The sequence below is a fragment of the Equus caballus genome, chromosome 7, assembly GCF_041296265.1.
Source record: "Equus caballus isolate H_3958 breed thoroughbred chromosome 7, TB-T2T, whole genome shotgun sequence".
NCBI classification, from domain to species: Eukaryota; Metazoa; Chordata; class Mammalia; order Perissodactyla; family Equidae; genus Equus; species Equus caballus.
The window spans coordinates 12,427,758-12,449,240 of NC_091690.1; the positions used below are offsets into that span (position 1 = coordinate 12,427,758).

The window sequence follows — 21,483 nt, forward strand, 5'->3', positions numbered from 1 at the left end:
AATCAACATCATCAAGCAATATGAAAAAATACATCAAATCTCCAGAACAGAAAGAAAGTAACAAATACACAGAAAACAATCCCAAAGAAAATGAGATATATAACCTAAATGATGATGACTTCAAAACAGCCATCATTAAAATACTCACTGAGTTAAGAGAGAATTCTGACCGACAACTCAACGAGTTCAGGAGCTATGTCACAAAAGAGTTTGATACGATAAAGAAGAACCAAACAGAAATACTGGAAATGAAGAACACAATAGAGGAGATTAAGAAAAATCTAGATGCTCTGAACAGTAGGGCCGATAATATGGAGGAAAGAATTAGCAATTTGGAAGATGGCAATATAGAATTGTTGCAGGCAGAGGAGGAGAGAGAAGCAAGACTTAAAAGAAATGAAGAAACTCTCCGAGAATTATCAGACACAATTAGGAGATGCAACGTAAGGATTATAGGTATACCAGAGGGAGAAGAGAAGGAGAAAGGGGCAGAAAACCTATTCAAAGAAATAATGGCTGAGAACTTCCCAAATCTGGTGAGGGAGATGGATCTTCAGGTGACAGAAGCCAATAGATCTCCAAACTTTATCAATGCAAGAAGACCAACTCCACGCCATATAGTAGTGAAGCTAGCAAAAGTCAACGACAAGGAGAAAATATTAAGGACAGCCAGGCAAAAGAAACTAACCTACAAAGGAACCCCCATCAGGCTATCAGCAGATTTCTCAGCAGAAACTTTACAGGCTAGAAGAGAGTGGAATGATATATTCAAAAATCTGAAGGACAAAAACCTACAGCCGAGAATTCTCTACCCAGCGAAAATATCCTTCAAATACGATGGAGAAATAAAAACTTTCCCAGATAAACAAAAATTAAGGGAGTTCATTGCCACAAAACCTCCTCTTCAGGAAATCCTCAGGAAAACCCTCATTCCTGAAAAATCCAAAAAAGGAAAGGGTCTACAAAACCAAGAGCAGAGGAGATAAGTAGAAGGACAACAACAGAGAGTAGCAGCTCTACATCAGAACAGATTAAACCATGGGACGAGAAACAAAGGAAACTGAAGAAAACCGGAAAACAAGACACAAAATGGTAGTGGTAGGCCACCACGTCTCAATAATCACTCTAAATGTAAACGGATTGAACTCCCCAATCAAAAGACACAGAGTGGCAGGATGGATCAAAGAACAAGATCCAACAATATGCTGCCTCCAGGAAACACACCTCAGCCCCAAAGACAAACACAGACTCAGAGTGAAGGGATGGAGAACAATACTCCAAGCTAATAATGAACAAAAGAAAGCAGGTGTCGCTATACTAATATCAGACAAGGTAGATTTCAAAGCAAAACAGATAAAGAAAGACAAAGAGGGACAGTATATAATGATAAAAGGGACTCTCCACCAAGAAGACATAACACTTATAAATATATACGCACCCAACACAGGAGCACCAAAATTTGTAAAGCAACTCTTAATAGATCTAAAAGAAGACATCAACAACAATACAATAATAGTAGGGGACCTCAACACACCATTAACACCAATGGACAGAACATCCAGACAGAAAATCAACAAGGAAATAATAGAATTAAATGAAAAATTAGACCAGATGGACTTAATAGATATATATAGAACACTTCATCCAAAAACAGCAGGTTACACATTCTTCTCAAGTGCACATGGAACATTCTCAAGGATTGACCATATTTTGGGAACCAAAGCAAACATCAATAAATACAAGAGAGTTGAAATAATATCAAGCATCTTTTCTGATCATAACGCTATTAAACTAGAAATCAACTACAAGAAAAAAGCAGAGAAAGGTGCAAAAATATGGAGACTAAACAACACGCTTCTCAACAAACAATGGATCATTGAAGAAATTAAAGAAGAAATCAAATATTATCTGGAGACAAATGAAAATGAGAACACGACATACCAAATCATTTGGGATGCAGCAAAAGCAGTCCTAAGAGGGAAATTCATCGCAATACAGGCTCACCTCACTAAACAAGAAAAAGCTCACGTAAGCAACCTCAAACGACACCTAACAGAACTAGAAAAAGAAGAACAAACAAGGCCCAGAGTCAGTAGAAGGAGGGAAATAATAAAAATAAGAGCAGAAATAAACGATATTGAAACAAAAAAGACAATAGAAAGGATCAATGAAACAAAGAGTTGGTTCTTCGAAAGAATTAACAAAATTGACAAACCCCTAGCCAGACTCACCAAGAAAAGAAGAGAGAAATCGCAAATTAATAAAATCAGGAATGACAGAGGAGAAATCACAACAGATACCAATGAAATACAAGAGATCATAAGAGAATACTATGAAAAACTATATGCCAACAAATTGAACAACCTGGAAGAAATGGACAAATTCCTAGACTCCTACAATCTCCCCAAACTGAATCAGGAAGAAATGGAGAATCTGAATAGACCAATCACAAGTAAGGAAATAGAAACGGTAATCAAAAACCTCCCCAAAAACAAGAGTCCAGGACCAGACGGCTTCTCTGGAGAATTCTACCAAACATTCAAAGAAGACTTAATACCTATTCTCCTCAAACTGTTCCAGAAAATTGAGAAAGATGGAGAACTCCCTAACACATTCTATGAAGCCAACATCACTCTGATCCCCAAACCTGACAAGGACAACACAAAGAAGGAGAACTACAGGCCGATATCACTGATGAACATAGATGCAAAAATCCTCAACAAAATTTTGGCAAACCGATTACAGCAATACATCAAAAAGATTATACACCATGATCAAGTGGGATTTATACCAGGGACACAGGGATGGTTCAACATCCGCAAGTCAATCAACGTGATACACTACATTAACAAAATGAAAACCAAAAACCACATGATCATCTCAATAGATGCAGAGAAAGCATTCGACAAGATCCAACACCCATTTATGATAAAAACCCTCAGTAAAATGGGTATAGAAGGAAAGTACCTCAACATAATAAAGGCCATATATGATAGACCCACAGCCAACATCATACTCAATGGACAAAAGCTGAAAGCCATCCCTCTGAGGACAGGAACAAGACAAGGGTGCCCACTTTCACCACTCCTATTCAACATAGTTCTGGAGGTGCTGGCCAGAGCAATTCGGCAGGAAAAAGAAATAAAAGGAATCCAAATAGGTAACGAAGAAGTAAAACTCTCGTTGTTTGCAGACGACATGATCTTATACATAGAAAACCCCAAAGAATCCACAGAAAAACTATTAGAAATAATCAACAACTACAGCAAAGTAGCAGGGTATAAAATTAACGTGCATAAATCAGTAGCATTTCTATACACTAACAATAAACTAACAGAAAAAGAACTCAAGAACTCTATCCCATTCACAATAGCAACGAAAAGAATAAAATACCTTGGGATAAACTTAACCAAGGAAGTGAAGGATCTATACAATGAAAACTACAAGACTCTCTTGAAAGAAATAGGCGATGACATAAAGAGATGGAAAGACATCCCTTGCACATGGATCGGAAGAATAAACATAGTTAAAATGTCCATACTACCTAAAGCAATATACAGATTCAATGCTATCCCAATCAGAATCCCAAGAACATTCTTCACAGAAATTGAACAAACAATCCTAAAATTCATATGGGGCAACAAAAGACCGCGAATTGCTAAAGCAATCCTGAGCAAGAAAAACAAAGCCGGCGGAATCACAATCCCCGATTTCAAAACATACTACAAAGCTACAGTGATCAAAACAGCATGGTACTGGTACAAAAACAGGTCCACAGATCAATGGAACAGAATTGAAAGCCCAGAGATAAAACCACACATCTATGGACAGCTAATCTTCGACAAAGGAGCAGAGGGCCTACAATGGAGAAAAGAAAGTCTCTTCAACAAATGGTGCTGGGAAAACTGGACAGCCACATGCAAAAGATTGAAAATTGACCATTCTTTTTCTCCACACACCAAAATAAACTCAAAATGGATCAAAGACCTAAAGATTAGGCCTGAGACAATAAGTCTTTTGGAAGAGAATATAGGCAGTACACTCTTTGACATCAGTTTCAAAAGAATCTTTTCAGACACTGTAACTCCTCAGTTGAGGGAAACAATAGAAAAAATAAACAAATGGGACTTCATCAGACTAAAGAGCTTCTTCAAGGCAAGGGAAAACAGGATTGAAACAAAAAAACAGCTCACTAATTGGGAAAAAATATTTACAAGCCACTTATCCGACAAAGGGTTAATCTCCATAATATACAAAGAACTCACACTGCTTAACAACAAAAAAACAAACAACCCGATCAAAAAATGGGCAGAGGACATGAACAGACATTTCTCAAAAGAAGATATGAATATGGCCAATAGACACATGAAAAGATGTTCATCATCGCTAATCATCAGGGAAATGCAAATCAAAACTACACTAAGATATCACCTTACCCCCGTTAGATTGGCAAAAACATCCAAAACCAAGAACGACAAATGTTGGAGGGGTTGTGGAGAAAGAGGAACCCTCATACACTGTTGGTGGGAATGCAAACTGGTACAGCCACTATGGAAAACAGTATGGAGATTTCTCAAAAAGTTAAAAATAGAAATACCCTATGACCCAGCCATCCCATTACTGGGTATCTATCCTAAGAACCTGATATCAGATATCTCAAGAGTCCGTTGCACCCCTATGTTCATTGCAGCATTATTTACAATAGCCAAGACGTGGAACCAGCCTACATGCCCAGAAACTAATGATTGGATAAAGAAGATGTGGTATATATACACAATGGAATACTACTCAGCCATAAAAAAAGACGAAATTGGCCCATTCACAACAATGTGGATGGACCTCGAGGGTATTATGTTAAGCGAAATAAGTCAGTCAGAGAAAGACGAACTCTATATGACTCCACTCATAGGTGGAAATTAGTATATTGAGAAGGAGATCTGATTGGTGGTTACCAGGGAAAAGGGGGGGTGGGGGGAGGGTACGGAGGGGGAAGTGGTGTACCCACAACATGACTAACAAAAATGTACAACTGAAATCTCACAAGGTTGTAATCTATCATAACATTAATAAAAAAAAATAAAAAAAAATAAAAAAAAAAAAAAAAAAAAAAAAAAAAAAAAAAAAAAAAAATCAAATATATCTTCCCACTCCCAAGCCCAAAGAAATTAACATTTCTTACTGCTCTCTGAGTCCGTCTTTCTCTTAACATCCCCAATTTATTCCCATTCTGCTTTTACCCTCTGTGTTCCGTTATCTCTGTAGCGTTTATGGTGGGATAAAAACGTGAAGCCCTAGACCTTGCAATGCAGTGAAGGATGTTGCCCCTGTACAGACTCAGCAAGAATTTCAAGGTCAAGAATCCACTCATGAGATGTGTCTTGCTAAGTAACAAAATGATTTCCTTAATTTGTAAATAAATTGTTCTGGTGTTTGTATTACTCCAGGTATAAAAAGTGGTGAACCCACACTTGTGCGCTCCTCCAACCTGGTAGACATCTTACTCCACTGCAGAGACATGGGCCTCATCTCTGCCTCTAAGAGATGCATAGGAGGCCATGGGGAAACACGTTCATTCAACTGCAACCTTATCTCATGTACATTCTGCACATCATTTATTCCTGCTTAGAGAAGAGATCAAAGTGAAAGCAATCCTGAAAGGTGACCATGTCATTTTTGCCTAATCCTGAACTCACATCAGATTCTGTGTTCTGATCTAGCTTAGTCCTCTTCTCAGCTCAGATATCTCACCCTCACATCTACATCCTCATATGTAATTTTAATTCAGTCCTCTTCTCATCTCATTTTTCAGCTACTTCTACCCTCCTTTGTACATTGTCTAATTCTAACTCTGGACAAAGTACTTTTCTGTTCAATACTAATTCTTAATTGTTTCCCTCATCTTTCTTATCAATAATTGACACTTGGCCCAGCATGTTCCCTCTTGTGTTTTCCCATGGAATCCTTACCACTTCAACTCCTTCCAACTTAGTGGAAAAAGTGAAGGGGACCAGCTTGCTCCCAGAGCTACCTCTAGGCCACTGATTCATCACTCTTTCTCCACTGTCCTTCATTTAAAGTTCATACCATTCCTATTGAGTTAAATAAGAGTTAAGATAGAAATGTATTTTAGAATGCAACTGATCAAGATATAAACATACAGCAAATGTATTATAAAAACGAATAAAATTATTAACCACAATAAAATGTGAAAATGAGGATGACTCTATTTTTGCAGCAAACTCTTATTACCTGTAGAATATTGTAGAAACACCTGGAAATAGTAAGGTTTTTAAACCATATGAAGTTTATATGTTATTGTCTTCAATAGAAATTATCTGTAGATTATAGAGTTAACCATTTCGAATGAATATAGAAATAAGTATAATGCTCTCTTCAATATTCCTAATAAGCTACTATGGTTTAATGCTTTAAAGAAAAGAGAAAATCCTTTAAAAGGACAACAGACTCCAGGAAGACAAGTTGTAATTTACTTAAAACAAATTTTATTACATATTGTCAATAGAATTAGTAGTAAAAGCCTACATTGAACCATGTTTTCTTTTATAAAACTCTACAAAATTAAAGATTTCTAATTAAACTCTTAAGACCTAGATGTCATCTATAGTTAAATTTTGGCTAGTTTAAAACACTCAGTAAAAAGAGAAACTATGTAAAATCTTATATATTATCAAAAATAACTGTGGAATGTGCATTGGAATTTAAAATGAGATTATTTAAAATACGGATTGTAAGTTCTTCTAATTTTCATTGAAACAGATTTAATCTTGACAGGTGAGTTGTTTTTGGTCCATGTGCCCCACTGAATTCCAGTTGCAAGCAATCTGCCGGGGAAGTGATGGATGCCATTAAGATTTGCTAGACCACATTGGTTGAACCACCAGCCAGTGTTATTATTGAGGTGACTACAGCTCTTTACAGACTGACCATTGATCAGGCATGCAGGGCGACATTCATCATTATCAACATCTGATGTGCTGAAAGGCATTGCATTTTGATTATCTTCTTTTTTGAAGCCCCGGAATGCATCACCTAGATAAAATAAATTTTTTTAAATGACTAAATTTAAAGGCACTTTCTGTAATTTTAATTGACCTTTACCAGCTTATTATGCAAAAGCATTGCATCTAGAAATAAGATTTAAATTATTTTCTACCAGGTATCATATTAAAATATCTCCTCTAGATTGCAATATGTCAAAATCTGATGATGAATTCCTCAACACAATAGGCATCTTTAAGTGGATATTCAATATGAAATCACAATCCAAATGGAAGTTTGGCTGCATAGACAGAATCAGATAAATTAGGCCAAAAAACGATGGTATATACCTGTCATACTTCAAGGGAGAGTAATGTGATGATTGGTAATTTAGGAGAAGAAAATAATTTACATCTAAGAGGTTTTCATATCACTACCATTTTACAACACTTTAGGTAGAGAGATATGGATGAATGTGAAACTTCTACCTTTAAAAAACTTAGATTTGTAACTCCAAAAGTTATTTGGTTTCATTTAGGGACCACTAAGTTTATATCCAAAATGCCCATGTCCTCAAGAAAAACTTAGGTACACTACCGAGGTGTGCCTTTTCTTCATGGCTCCCCACAAGATGAATGGACTAATTGGATAGTGGTTAAGACAGTACAATTTCTAAGGAGTTTACATTGGACGTTGTATATATGGTATCTCTGATATTCACAATAACCTGCAAAGATTAAGTATGTTGGCCAAGGAAATCCAGTTAACTAAGTGGCAGGGGTGGGAGTCATGTTTTGTTTTATAAAAATTATATAAATAAAACATTCTAATTAGTCCGTTGTACCTAGATTTCACCTATAGGGAAACTTTGCATATGTTGGAAACACTAACTACAAGTGAAGCTATGTAAAATCTTTGAAGAATTCAAAGCACACGTTTGTTACATCATGCTTCCAAATGTTTGGCATCTCTTGAGATATGTCTTTGAGGAATCTGAAGAACTTCATTAGCAGTCGTGGCCTGTCCTATACCTCTACCCCAGAGCACCTGACTCTGCACTTCACGAAAAAAAAAATGCCCACACTCCAAGAATTCGCAGGGAGAATATATTTCCAACACCCACACGGTACAATGCCTTTCAGAAGTTCAAGTGAGAGAGACAATGCTTATGAAGCATTGCCTAAATTATATGATGCCTCCACAGAAACTCTCCCGGGATAAAGTCCAACCGTCGGAAGGCTCATACGTCAAATCGGCTCTTCACTGGATTATATTTAATAAATTTTAAAATACTATGCATAGGTCTATTTTTTAAGAAATAGCCTATGAAAAGTCATTACCATATTTTCTGCAAGAGTGTAGAGAACATGGCATTTAGTTTTCTCTGAGAACCTAGAGCAAAAGTCTCTCGAGTTTTAGAATCAGGAATATTTTCCTTTTCATGGAACAACTGTGTTGCTCACATGTTCAAGTATCATATTTCTATTCTTGCTCTGACACATGATCACACTGAACCCCCTGGTTTTATCTATGTTTCTATCTTTACATTCTATTGATCCTTTTTCTTTATTTTGATTATATTATGTGATCAATAGTTGAAAGTTACTTAACAACCTTATTGGGAAAGTATAGATTAGGGCATGGCAAAATTTGATGGTTCTGTGTTGAAAAAATTTTTTGCCATTAGAAATTTTGTCCCCTAATTAGATCCTAATTGTCTTTAAGAGAAATCTCACATAAACTTTTCCTAACATAGTATGTTCCATATTTAGATGGATCTTTACACGTTTAGAAAGGAAGCATTAAACATTATATATTGTAACTCTTTAAAATTTTGCCTTTATATCAAAATTTTAAAGATTTCAGACTTTCACCTACTATCCCAAGGCTAAGCCCCCTCAGATGTCATAGACTAACCATACCACACAACTCTTCCTGCCTGGTAATTTTCCTCCTCTGTGCCTTAACTCAAGCCACTCTCTTTGCCAACATTCCTTTGCCAAAAGCCTATCTATTCCTCCAAGAGAAGATGAGTGGTTCTCAATTATAAAGATGCCAACATATCCATCTGTAAATGCAAACACCTGGACTCAAATTTACTGAATCAGATTCTGCAGGGCTTTCAAAATCTTCTCAAGGTTAATCTAACATTAACCTCTTGTTGAAAGCTACTTCTCCATGAAGATTTTTTATATGCAATTCATGAATCATTTTCTCCCTCTCGTTAACCTCCAAAGCTCTATCAGTATTCTGTTTTCAGTTTTATCTATCTACCCCTCTATTTTGTGATCAGTTAAATAGTTGGGAATATATCTCATTCATTTTTGGATTTCTAGCAGTAAATACACATAATGAACAAGTACCATGATGAGCAACAACAGGAAAGTTAAATTTAGTATTTCTTGACTCAGATTTAAAATTTCAGCATCAAAATAGCAAATTTAACATCAAGTATTTTGAAGTTCTAACAAATTAAATTTATTTGGAAATGAGTAGATGTACTGAAGTATAGTGAAAAAACACTAAATTAGTTGTTATATCAACCTGGGTCCTGGCCCTGGCTCAGACATAATAAGCTGTGAATCTTGGGCAAGTCACTTAATCTTTCAGGTCTCTTCACTTGTAAAGTTAGAAGAGTAGAGATCAGCTCTAATGTTCTATGATTTCTAAATTCAGCCTCTCTGAACATGAAAATGTAAATAATACCTTCCCAGCCTACCCACAGGCTCTCAAACTAAAGAATCAATTGAGATTACATATGGAAAATTGCTTTGAAGAGTATATAGCACTTCAAAATCAATGATGTGGTGCAACAACCATAGCAGAATTTCAAAACTCAAGACTTGGAGGGTTTTCTCATACCTAATCTATTCTGTTACCAGTTGTGTGTCATATACCAAGAGAAATGCATTACTTTTAACTTCGCCTAATATTGAGTCAGTTATATTTAAATGTCCTGGATAATTTTAGGAATAAAAAGCTTACCAGCAGTTCCTGAATACCGTCCTAAGTGCATTTTAAAAAACCTTGTTTCATCCTCTAGCCAAAAGTTATCATATGATGCATAAGCGAATGTGTCATCTTCAGATTCCAATGTCACATACAGCATAAAACTGGTATTTTTCTGATTTACTATATAAAAAATCTTTTTTAGTCCTAGCCAAAATTCACCTGTAAAAAAAAAAATGCTTTTTTAAATATATTGTAATGCAAATTAGAATAACCCTTCATTATTTAGTGTTTGGTGGTGTTAAATGTTTCAATAACTCTGAAATGGCTCACCTAAACCCTTTGAGGGACTGGATGGCCCTAGTTCAAATCATCAGTGTTTGCCTAATCTACCAAAAAAAAATATCTCCCCACTTCCACTTCCCTAGACTGGGATAACTAGACTTTGTTTCATTTTTCTCTCTCCAAATTAAATTCAAAAGTACATTTAAAAATTAATTGAGTAAAAAGTCAAGTTTTACCTTAAGGCACGTCAACAAAAAGTCAGTTGACATGTTTTGGCAGGTAACAAAATGATGTAAACTGGTAAATGTAAGAGATTTAACCTCCAAATCAGCAGTTCCTAGAGACAAATTTCCTGATAATGCTCAGTTGAAATTGTTTTTGTCTGTCTTTGAGAATAATCCTTTGAGAACAAATATTTCTTTGTTATAATGAAGCTTGTCAGTTACCTATGAATGCAAACGTAATGTTTCCAATGAATGGAAATCTGAAATATTCCCAGGTTTAGAGTCAATATTTCCAAGATGATTGTAGATCTAGGACGAATTATTAACACCCCTAATTCAGACTGCATAGTTCTTGCATGCATATTCTAGCCAATGGCTTTCTACCTCCCCCTACTCAATGTGGCATAGCCTAAATGTGTACACTCCTGCTCTGAAATATATCCCTCCACCTGAATTATGAAATTACTACAGGAAGTAAGGGTCTAGTCAGAATAAACTTCAAAAAATTGGGGGACAATGTGACATCATTCAAACTCTTAAAACTATAGCTTAGAGGGTTTACAGCAGCATTTTACCTACACACTCACTTAGAATTGAAAAGTATTCTGAACAAGTACAGGAAGAAAGGGGGTACAGAAAGTAAGAAAGAAGTATAGGAAGTAAGACAGGTTCTTAGGGGTCTGTGTAGTGTTTCAAAGTCTATGACTCTCCAATTTGTGTCCCTGCCATCTTTCCCCTCTACCCCAATGCCAAATTTAAGACTGAACAATATATTTTCCTTAATCCTAAGTTTGTTTTTAAAAATATCCCAAGTGCAAACAGTCTGTTTACATGAAGGATACCTGCCTGAAGACCTTTTCATCAAAATTTATACAACTTCCCCATAGAAATAAGCATAATATAAGGAAGATGACAATTCAAAGCCTCTGGATCCATGACAACTTCATTCAGGAGAAAGCACTCACTGGAAATTTACAGGTAATGCTAAGAAAACGTAAGTATATTAACTGTGCTCCACAGCATGGCAGCTATTTGGCCTTATATGTAACATTTTATTACATTTCATGCCCCTTCTAAAATCACTGGCATGCCGTAGAGTTTTTAGCACTAGGATTAACACCACCACTTACTAAATCCTCGGGTAACATTATTACGGGATATTAAAGATTTACATTATAACAACAGTAACTTAAAATAACAGCATAAAAATGCTGAAAATAAGTCGCGTAAGTTCCAACTAATGTAAAATTCTACAGTGTTCAGAAAGACTGATGTTTCTATTCGCCAAGAAAAGTGATGCTGCCATCTAGCAATGATGTAAATAGATTTCACAATTCACCTGAGGTTTACATTTTTAAAATTTTCAACATAGTGATTTTAATTGATATTTTTATAAAGCACTACTCCCAGTTGACATGATTCAAATTTGTACAGCCATGTACCTAAATTTTCCATTTCATTTGCTTGCATAGACACAGCATACATCTCAAGAATTTCAAGATCCGTGATAACCCTGCCCATTCAGTTTTTCATTCTGCAAATAGTTGTAGAGCCCTTGCTAGAACTCTAATAGGTACGTGGTAGATACTTAATAAGTACTCGATTTATAATTTTCATTCAAATCACATTTCAACAGGTATCTAAAAATTTCCAAATCCCAATTGAAGAGCTACTTATTTTAAATAAGTTGGCATATGAAGAGAGAGTAATTTAAGTCATATGTTGATATTCACATGGATTTGCTATTTTTTACTGACAATTTGACCAATAGAGAGAAACAGTTTATAGGTGTAATGCCAAAAAGAAGAAAAAAAGATAGAAGAGAAATAAATAAAATTTGACCTAAAAGGTCGCCAAATCCATCCAGATAATCACACCACAACCTTTGGAAATCAATTATCCCATCAATCCTTTTCTGTATTACAGTCCATCCACCTCCTCTGTAATCCATGTCACACATTACCTAAAATAGACCCAGAAAAGACAAAAATAACATACGATTATTTTCATTCTTTTATATAAAACTCATGTTTCACCCTTAAGCCTAGAGAAAGAGAAGATACTTCCACTGAAAGGTTCCACTGCAATTGTATGCCATTAATACGTGCAGATTTTTTTTAAGTCGCTAGAAAAAATACTGTTTAGCATAAAACAAACTTGTAGTTAACCTGAGTATAGTCCCTACATCAGTCACTTTTTAAAACATATTAAGTGTTTGTAGCATTTTAAGGTCAGCCTTTTATTTCTCAACCTTATAAATAATTTTCAGTTGAGGAATAACTGTACATTCAGATGTAGCAGAATGATGTATTTCTTTATAAATTAACTTTTCCTCTGAATTAAAATACTGATTTTTTTTAAACAGTGTTAAATATGCCCATGTGCCTATCTTTGATTGCTCTTTTCTCCAAAAGCCTAGAAGGCCTGTGTTCAGACTGGAATTTTTAGACAGAAAGGGATGATCTGTATCCCCAGCAGGCACTCATAGGTGCATCTGTTGGTACTGTGTAAAATGCCCTTAAGAGGAAAACTGTAGGGGACCCATGGAAGTGACATAGGGAGGAAATCAAAGCAATCCTCTCCATCAGAAACTCTCTGCACAGAGACAGAGAAAGGCAGTGTGGAAGAAGTAAGGGAACCAATACGCTCCTACAAAAGAGGCAATTATGCATCCCACTCTTCACAAAATTAGAAGTCTTCCCTTTCTACATCTGTTCAGGCCCATTTTTGAATCTGTAGGCGAAGCAATTTAGGTAATTTTAAAATTATTTCCCCCTTAATTCCCAATTTTTTGACGTCTTGTCAATAGATGTCAAAAAATAATGTTAGTAACTCTAAGAAGAGAAACTGGTAGCATCTACTTAGAAAAAATGTATTTTATTGTGTAATAAAGACTATCAATGTGATATCAGTATCATAAACTTTCTTATGTACAAAAAAGTACCCAGGAAAATTTTATATATACAATTTTTATATATATTATTATATTATATATAATATAATAATATATTTCCTGTCAATAATATACAATTTCTAGTAGAAATGTCTTCTAGAAATCCTAGTATAGAGCTACTAAGGATAGACATAAGAGTAATTTATTTTATTCAGTTTAAGAATGCATCAGCTTCTCAATCTAACACTTTAATGAAAGGTTTTTTAAATTATTAATTTCTTATACAATCACGTAAACTCACTTGTCAGCCAAAGAAATTATAACCATATATAGGAAGGGGAATCAAAAGTATTTTTAGTAAGCTCCAAGGCAAAGCACACCGTTATTTTCTAATACCCATAAGCTAATTAAAGCAACTAAGTATTTATATTGCATAGTTCTACCTGCTATAAGGATAATATAAGATCTTGTACCAAATGGATTTATTTTAAGGAGTGTAACCATGAGAACTCAAATAGAAAGGTGAAAGATAGATTCTCTAGTTCTTTTACTGGTTTGTGGTTTGGGCAATGAATTCCAGAACACCAAAATTTTGAAACTGTAACTTTTACTAATTTATTTAAAATTTTTCAAAAAAAATAAATGTTCAAACAATTAAATTTTTAACATTAATTAAATTGGTTAGATGCTTATTCTATTCCATATAATAATATAATTCCATATAATAAGGGAAAACTTTACCTCAAATGGATAACTAGATCCTTCTGGGTAGATTATATATAAACCACTTGGTGTTTTGGTGACAGACCCAACGGTATCTTTAATATCAGTACAGTCTAAACCTATAAAAGTAAAATTAGTTACTTACGATATTTTCAATTACAATCAAGACAATCATTTTACTATAGAGAATTGACAGTGCTATCTGAAATTATTATTGTAATTTCCATTAATGATATGATGATTTTAACTTCTTGGAAATGAAAAATGATCTCAACTTTAGAAATAAGGAGAAAAATACATGGAAGAACTGAGATTAAAGAATTTATGCTGCAATGAACCTTCACTAATAACATTACTGTTAGTGATTAGTATTCCATACTGTTTAAAAGTTTCATTTGGGATCAACATTTATTTAATATATTTTATAACTATGCATTCTCTTGCCCAACAAATAATGCCCTTTCAGGAGTCTAGGCTTATCTTGGGGGCATAACATGTAAAGGAAACCTACATGAATGGGGAGGAGAAAGCCCAAAGGAATTAAGTAGATTAACTGCTACTGACACATCCTTGATTACTCTATTTAAAACTCCAGAGACTCTAATATGCTAGGGACCACTATTACAAATGGCCAAAGGGAGAAGAGGGGGAAATCACTTTCTTCACAAGGAAGAAATTATGTTTGAAGCTAGAGCCTGCTCTGTTGACAATAGTTAGAACTCCAGCGGGAATTGTAAACATATTATGTGGATATGACATCTTACTCTATGATACTGTACTCTCTGTATTATGTTTTATAAATGTAAGAAAATAAATTCAACCCTTACAATGTAAATTACCCAGAGAAACAAACCTGAAAGCCTGGGACTCCCGAGCCAGAAGCCTGGTTAGAGCCCTATTTCTGTTCTTCACCAGCCCAGAACCATTAGTTAAGTTACTTATCCTCTTTTCTTCTTGTGTAATATGCCTAATAATAATACTACCTACTTCATAGTGTTATTCTGACGATTTACATAGTAAGGCATTCTGTAAAGCACTGCACAGTGCCTAGCACACAGTCAGTACACAGAAGATGTCATCTACAAAAAATTAGCTACAAAAAATTGTTTGCTTTCCCCTTCATTTCCAGGAGACATAGATTTGTTGCCTTTGTTCTGAATTGCTGAGATATTCTGATAATACCTTTGTGCTCAGATATATGATAGAAGTTCACAGTGAAGGACTGATCTGGGTTGAAATAGCTACTTTGCCGTCACCATCCAAATAAGTCTGAACAGATTACTTCCATTTCTCTGGGCTGCCTATTCTTCATCTGATGATGATGATAATCATAGCAAATCCTTATATTGTCTTACTACGTATCAGGCAATATTTTAAGAGCTTTTCCTGTATTTACTCATTTAATCCTCACAACAATGGTGTGAGGTAGGCACTATCAGTTCACTGATGAGGAAACTGATAACAAGGACACATGGATCAGGGATTTGAAGGAAGCGGTCTGACATCAGAGTTTATGCTCTGAACCACCATGTTACACTACCTACCTAGGGATGGTGGCGTAATAAATGAGACACAATAAAATAATAGAAAATAACAAAACAACATGTAAAAGTGCCTGTCTTAGTACTCAACACATAGGAGATTCTCAGTAACTGTTTATTCCCTTCCCTTTGTAAGGAAAAAAGAAAGCTCATACACTAGGCCTTCAATAATATTTGCTTGGAATTTTTTGATATTGTTTCACATTTTTCTTAGAAATGTAAGCCTCTAGGAATCGCTACATTGTATTTTAGTACAAAAAGTACTAAATTCCGGTTTATTTCTGTCTTAAGTTTCTTTTCAAATTTTATATCCCAATTTGAAACATTTCAAACACATCAAAAATGCTTTTTACAGGTGGGAGGAACTCTGAAACTTTCTTTTCCTCTAACTGAAGATTAATTATTAATAAAATGTAAAGGGAAGCCCAGAATTCAGTTACATAAAGCTATGCTGTTTTCAACAGATTTGGAATAGCTGTGTACAGCCATGGCTTTCAAGTGGTCACAAAAGTTTCCCAATTTAGGGAAGTACACATTGTCTGGGTTGAAATTTGCTTAATGGCAGATATTACTCCTCCAGTCTGTTAGATTCTAGTGAGCAGTATTTTTTAAACAAAACTTCTAAATGCACCAACTTGTCCAGGAAAATTTCAAGCAACGAAAGACAAGTATGAAGAGGCTGAAATACCAAAGTTCTCACCATGTGACTGAACTGGTCTGTGAGGAAAAGGATCCAGCTGTTTTCTAAAAACTTCAGTAGTCAAAAGGAGAACTCGATTCATGAGCTCATTAACCTAAACACACATGCACACATTTAAGCAAATTTATATTTGAAGAAACCTTTAGCTGAATTCTGTAACTGATACCTCTAAGCCTCTTATAAATCCAGCTCTGAAAAATATATAATGCCCATTTTTCTGCACTGAATCCCTTACGGCTTTAACAAAGCAGTAAAGGCATAGCTAAACAGCAATCGTTAAATTTAGTACCGTTTATCTCCTGCACATTGCTTTTATCTGCTCATTTTCGCATTTGACTGCTCCTGCAAATCTGTTCTTTCTATCTTGCCTGAACCATCCCTGTAGTTTCTTATCTGGTCTCCCTGCCTCCTCCCTCTGCTCTTCCTCAAGTCATCCTCCACACCAGCTGCCAATCTAATCATTTCATTTCCCTGCTCAGACACTTCGGTGACTCCTTGGTGTGGCACGATTTAGTTCCTGTTTCTTTAAGTCAGTTTTCCCTATATACCCTCAACCTCACCAGCTATTCCACCTCTGCACCAATTTCAAGTAGATCGCCAGAATGGAATGCCTTACCCTTCTTACCTAACCTCTGTGACCTTTGAAATATTTATTCATCTTTCATGACTCAGTTCACAAGCTCTATTATCTGGGAAGATTTCTTTCATCTCAGATCTTGGATATCACTTTTGTGTCATTCTAACAGCAATCACAACATTTTCAATACATTTTCCTGCCCCCCTAGACTGTGTAACGCTTAAGTGGAGGTCCATTTTTTTGTGATTGCTTTCTGTTTGCCTGAGGTTTACAATGATGCATCTAACATGGTAGGCACTAAATAGATGTCTGGACATGAAGGCACTAAAAATTAATGATTGCACCTCCAGCTAACACTATCATTATACACATGCAATACCAAACACTAAAAAATCCATACCTGATTAGATAAATAATCCAAGGAAGCTTGCTGCTCATCCATCATATTTCTTAGCAGTTTTTTAGTATTTCGTGTGTAAGAAACAATAGAATTTTGCAAATTTCCTTAAATCATAAAAAACGTGTTTGCTAAATATTATATTGTTACAGAAAATAATTACAGTAAAAATAATGAATTTCACATGATTTTGGGTAAATATGTAAACACAATATATCTCTATCTAAATACTCAGAATTGTATATTCTAATTAGTATATTTTTCATTTAACTCAAGATTAACCAAGAAAACAACTGTTTCAACACTTCTTAATGAAACTATACCTCCTAATAATTTAGATTGCCCCCAATAATTTAATCCGATATAGTTGAGAGACAATATTCTCAATACCAATTCTCATGTTATAAAATGAGAGGTATAGAAACAGGAGGACTAAGACTTATGAATTCTTACTATATAAGAAAGTAAAAGGCAATAATTTCATATCATGCAAGTTAATTTTAAAAATTAATCGTTCTTCTAATTTTTTCTATTAATGCTATATTTTTATATAAACAAATTGCAAACACATACATATACACACACATAAAATTTTAGTCAAAAGTTTTGATTGGTTAGTTTCTGATTGAACTTTTACTATATATTTTCCTTTTTAAAAAACGCTTTTATTTTAAAACAATCTTACTTATAGAATAGTTTCAAAAACAGTACAAAGAACTTTCCTAAGTCATTCGAGAGCATGTTGCCATGATGTCCCTGGACATCCAATTATACTGATGATGTCCCTTATAAGAAAAAGAAGCACACGTTATTGCATACATTATTCTTTTTAAAAAATGTTTTATTTCTATGTTTTTAAATTCACTCTAGCAGTAGAATTACATTAATAACTCTTGATATTTTAAAATCTACCTCACTCAGCCTTATTTCTCTTTTTTACTTTCAATCGCACACTTTCTATGAGATTCTTATTCTTCCTGGATTTAGACATCTGTATTAATGGACATAAAGCTGCATTCATTGGTTTCAGAAGCCTGAGACATTTGTGTGATACATAGAATTAAGAACACAAAAGTGAGCTTTTTGTACTTTCTGACCTGGGAGTTACAATCCTATAAGAACTGGATTAGGTTATCATCTTCTCTATTTCTGATCCCCTTCTTCAACCCACTCCCTATGTACATATACTAGACCACGAAAATTACTACACTCTTACTAAATAGTTTTAACAAAAATCAGGATTTTACAACTTTTTATTTTTTATTCTTTGCTGCATAAATCAGCTGTGAATTTGTATTATACCTATTGGAGAAGTTATCCAATATTGGTGAATTTCCTCCTTAAAGCTAAGGTAAAATTTCTCAGCGTTTTAGATGAAAGTAAGAAAATAGCCCTAGGTAAATTGACACAACACTACCATCAGTGCCCTCTGGCTTGTCCCTTCCCTCTGTGGTCACTTTATGCCACAGGGCTATATAGAAGAAGGATTCATTCATTTACCAAATATTTACCAAGTATCTACCACATGCCAAACCCATAAAACCTCTGGCCTAGGATTATCAGGATATATATATAAAAAGAGCCAAACAAAAGTTAAGGTATATTTTTTCCATGTCTATCCTAGAAATAATAAATCATATACCTTTATAATTGCGGTTATTTTTAATACTTACTGCACATGAAATGTTTTTCTTCTCGTGTAATTTTAGTTTTAACATCACATGATTCCTCACATTCTTCGCTATAAACAGTATCGTTACTTTTACTCTCATCTTTTGCATTAGACACATCTTCTACAATGTTAACTACTGGAGAATCCTTTACACAAAGAAATAAAAATGAGAAAGAATATATGAAATATGTTATATTACCTAATACATGATAAATAAGAAGACTATAGTGAAAAGATGAGATTTTAGGACATAACACGATGATTGTTAGAAGAAAAACATAATGAAGCAGTCAGTCCTGTGTCCTACTGGTTAAGTTCTGCGTGCTCTGCTTTGGCAGCCCAGGTTGGTTCCTGGGTGCAGACCTACACCACTCATCAGTGGCCATGCTGTGGTGGCAACCTACATACAAAATAGAGGAAGATTGGCACAGATGTTAGCTCAGGGTGAATCTTCCTCAGCAAAAAAAAAAAATAATAATAATAATAATAATAATGAATTTGTTAGTTCAAGCTTCCACAAATAAACCTTCTGGATAGATTTGGGGTATGAATAAGAAGTATATGTTAATTCAATACTTTTGCTCTCCTCTTTTCTTCTCAAATTCCAAAATGATTTATTTAGAGTCTGCTCTCCATAACTGTGGCTCTATGGCTTTGACATTTAACTTTTGCACATTTCCATGTGTGGTACAGGGCGGAGCCATCCTTTTTCCAAGAATCTTGCAATTTGAAGTTCCTTGAACATGGACTAAGAAAGTTCCCTGAGATACCAACAACATTTCTATGCCACATGGACTTCTGTCACCAATTAAGAAACATGTTGGGGTGTGGGGGGATGTGTAGGAGAATTGTTGCTTTAGTTTAAGCTAAAGTATTTACAGATTTGAGAAGTAAAGTATTTATAGATTTGAAAACTATCAGTGATAGAAAAAAAGCATGGAATTTTGCTTCGCAAAATCAACAACAGATGTCATTTTAAAAAGCCAACTACAGCCGTCATTCCAAAGGTATCTATTCTTGTCAATACTATTGGTTTCTTCAATGTTAAAACATTCTTTGGTAGAAGTTATATAGATTTAAATAACTCTGTTATTAAAAGAAAATAATAACAAGCTTTGTCCTCCTTTGACCTGGATATTGAGAGAAAGATAAAGAGCTAATCATATTATAAAAGGTACTTGCTCCAAAAAGATGCTTACATTTTTGTTACATAGATCTATTTTTAAATTCTTGCTCATTCCCCTCAACTCCTATAATAATTGATATATTAGATGTTTTCAAATCTAGGTTACAACTATATTTTTTCAGATCTAAATAAGATTCTTAAATTTTTAGTATTTTAGAGAATTAAATTATTAATATTTGTGGAACTTTCCTAGAATTTATTCTTGCTTCAACTGTGGAACCATGGAATTTGATACTGATACAATGGGAAATACATTTTATAACTTTTAAAAATTATAAGCCAACATTTAAATATGTATTTAAATAAGTTCAAATCCCCATCTACTCATCTACTCATAGTACTGCATATACTACATTAGCTATCATTCTGACATTGTTTTGAAAAAAATTTTGTAATTTCCTAGGTATGCACTCACAAGACTGTATTTGAAATATGAAAGTTTATGGTGTTTTTTATAAAGCAAAGTGAATTTTTTTATTACCCATCAGACATTTCATTATCAAAGTTAACTGGAAAGTTGCTGGCTAGTTTTTAACCTAGGCCTGCAATTTCTTTAAAAATTTTTCACAAGAAATGTGTTAAGAGTCAATACTCAGTTTATGGTTTCCTAAGTTTAAAAATAGTATCATTTAAGCCAAGTCTAAGCATTTCTAAATAAATACTTTAATTATTCCACAAATTATATTGGGTGGCATAATTAATCTTTTCAAACATCTAATACATATCTTGAAAAATATATAACCATGCTTTTCTAGCTAAAATAATATTTCTGAAATTCTTACCGTAGAATGATGTACACAGTTACCTTGTACAGCTTCTCCACAAATAAAAATACATATATTTAAGAATAAGAATGAGGCTTGGGAAAGATACATCATATTTTTCTTGGAGAAATGAAAAGCTTCTTCAAATACCAGTCAGCTCTCTGTGAAAAGAACTACAGTGCCTAGAGACTTCAGTTAAAAACTTCTGGAAGGTGTACAAGAAAAACACAAGCCAATACTTAGTAGTTTCCATGCCCTCGTTTGAAGCAACACCCTTCATTCGAAAAACAAGTTAGCCTCTAGAGATCCTGTCATTTTAAGTTATACAAACATTTTTTATCACTGCATGCCCGCTTCATAAATCCATGCTTTTGAAATAAAGCAATAAATAGATAAATAAATAAATAAAGCAAGAATTGACAAATTCATTCAGTTTTTATGAGTCAGATTTTTTTTTTTTTTGCCTTAGAAAAAAATGCCTTTCATAAGATATACCTCAATAATTGTGAACTGGTTTGCATAAAACTGGTAAGAAAGTAGAAATCAGTGATGGAGTAGGAATAGTATTACATC

The 21,483-nt window shown here is 34.4% G+C and overlaps 1 protein-coding gene across 1 annotated transcript; it reads right to left on the reverse strand.

The window, feature by feature from the left end:
• Positions 1-6,480: 6,480 nt before the first annotated feature.
• On the reverse strand, positions 6,481-21,097 carry ANGPTL5 (angiopoietin like 5). Its single transcript, XM_005611535.4, has 8 exons — positions 20,929-21,097; positions 18,962-19,106; positions 17,292-17,395; positions 16,315-16,408; positions 14,092-14,192; positions 12,300-12,420; positions 9,985-10,170; positions 6,481-7,050 (listed from the first exon to the last, which is right to left on the reverse strand). Exons 1-8 carry the CDS (start codon positions 21,022-21,024, stop codon positions 6,731-6,733), a joined length of 1,167 nt encoding a protein of 388 aa, XP_005611592.2. The 5' UTR covers positions 21,025-21,097; the 3' UTR covers positions 6,481-6,730.
• Positions 21,098-21,483: the final 386 nt, after the last annotated feature.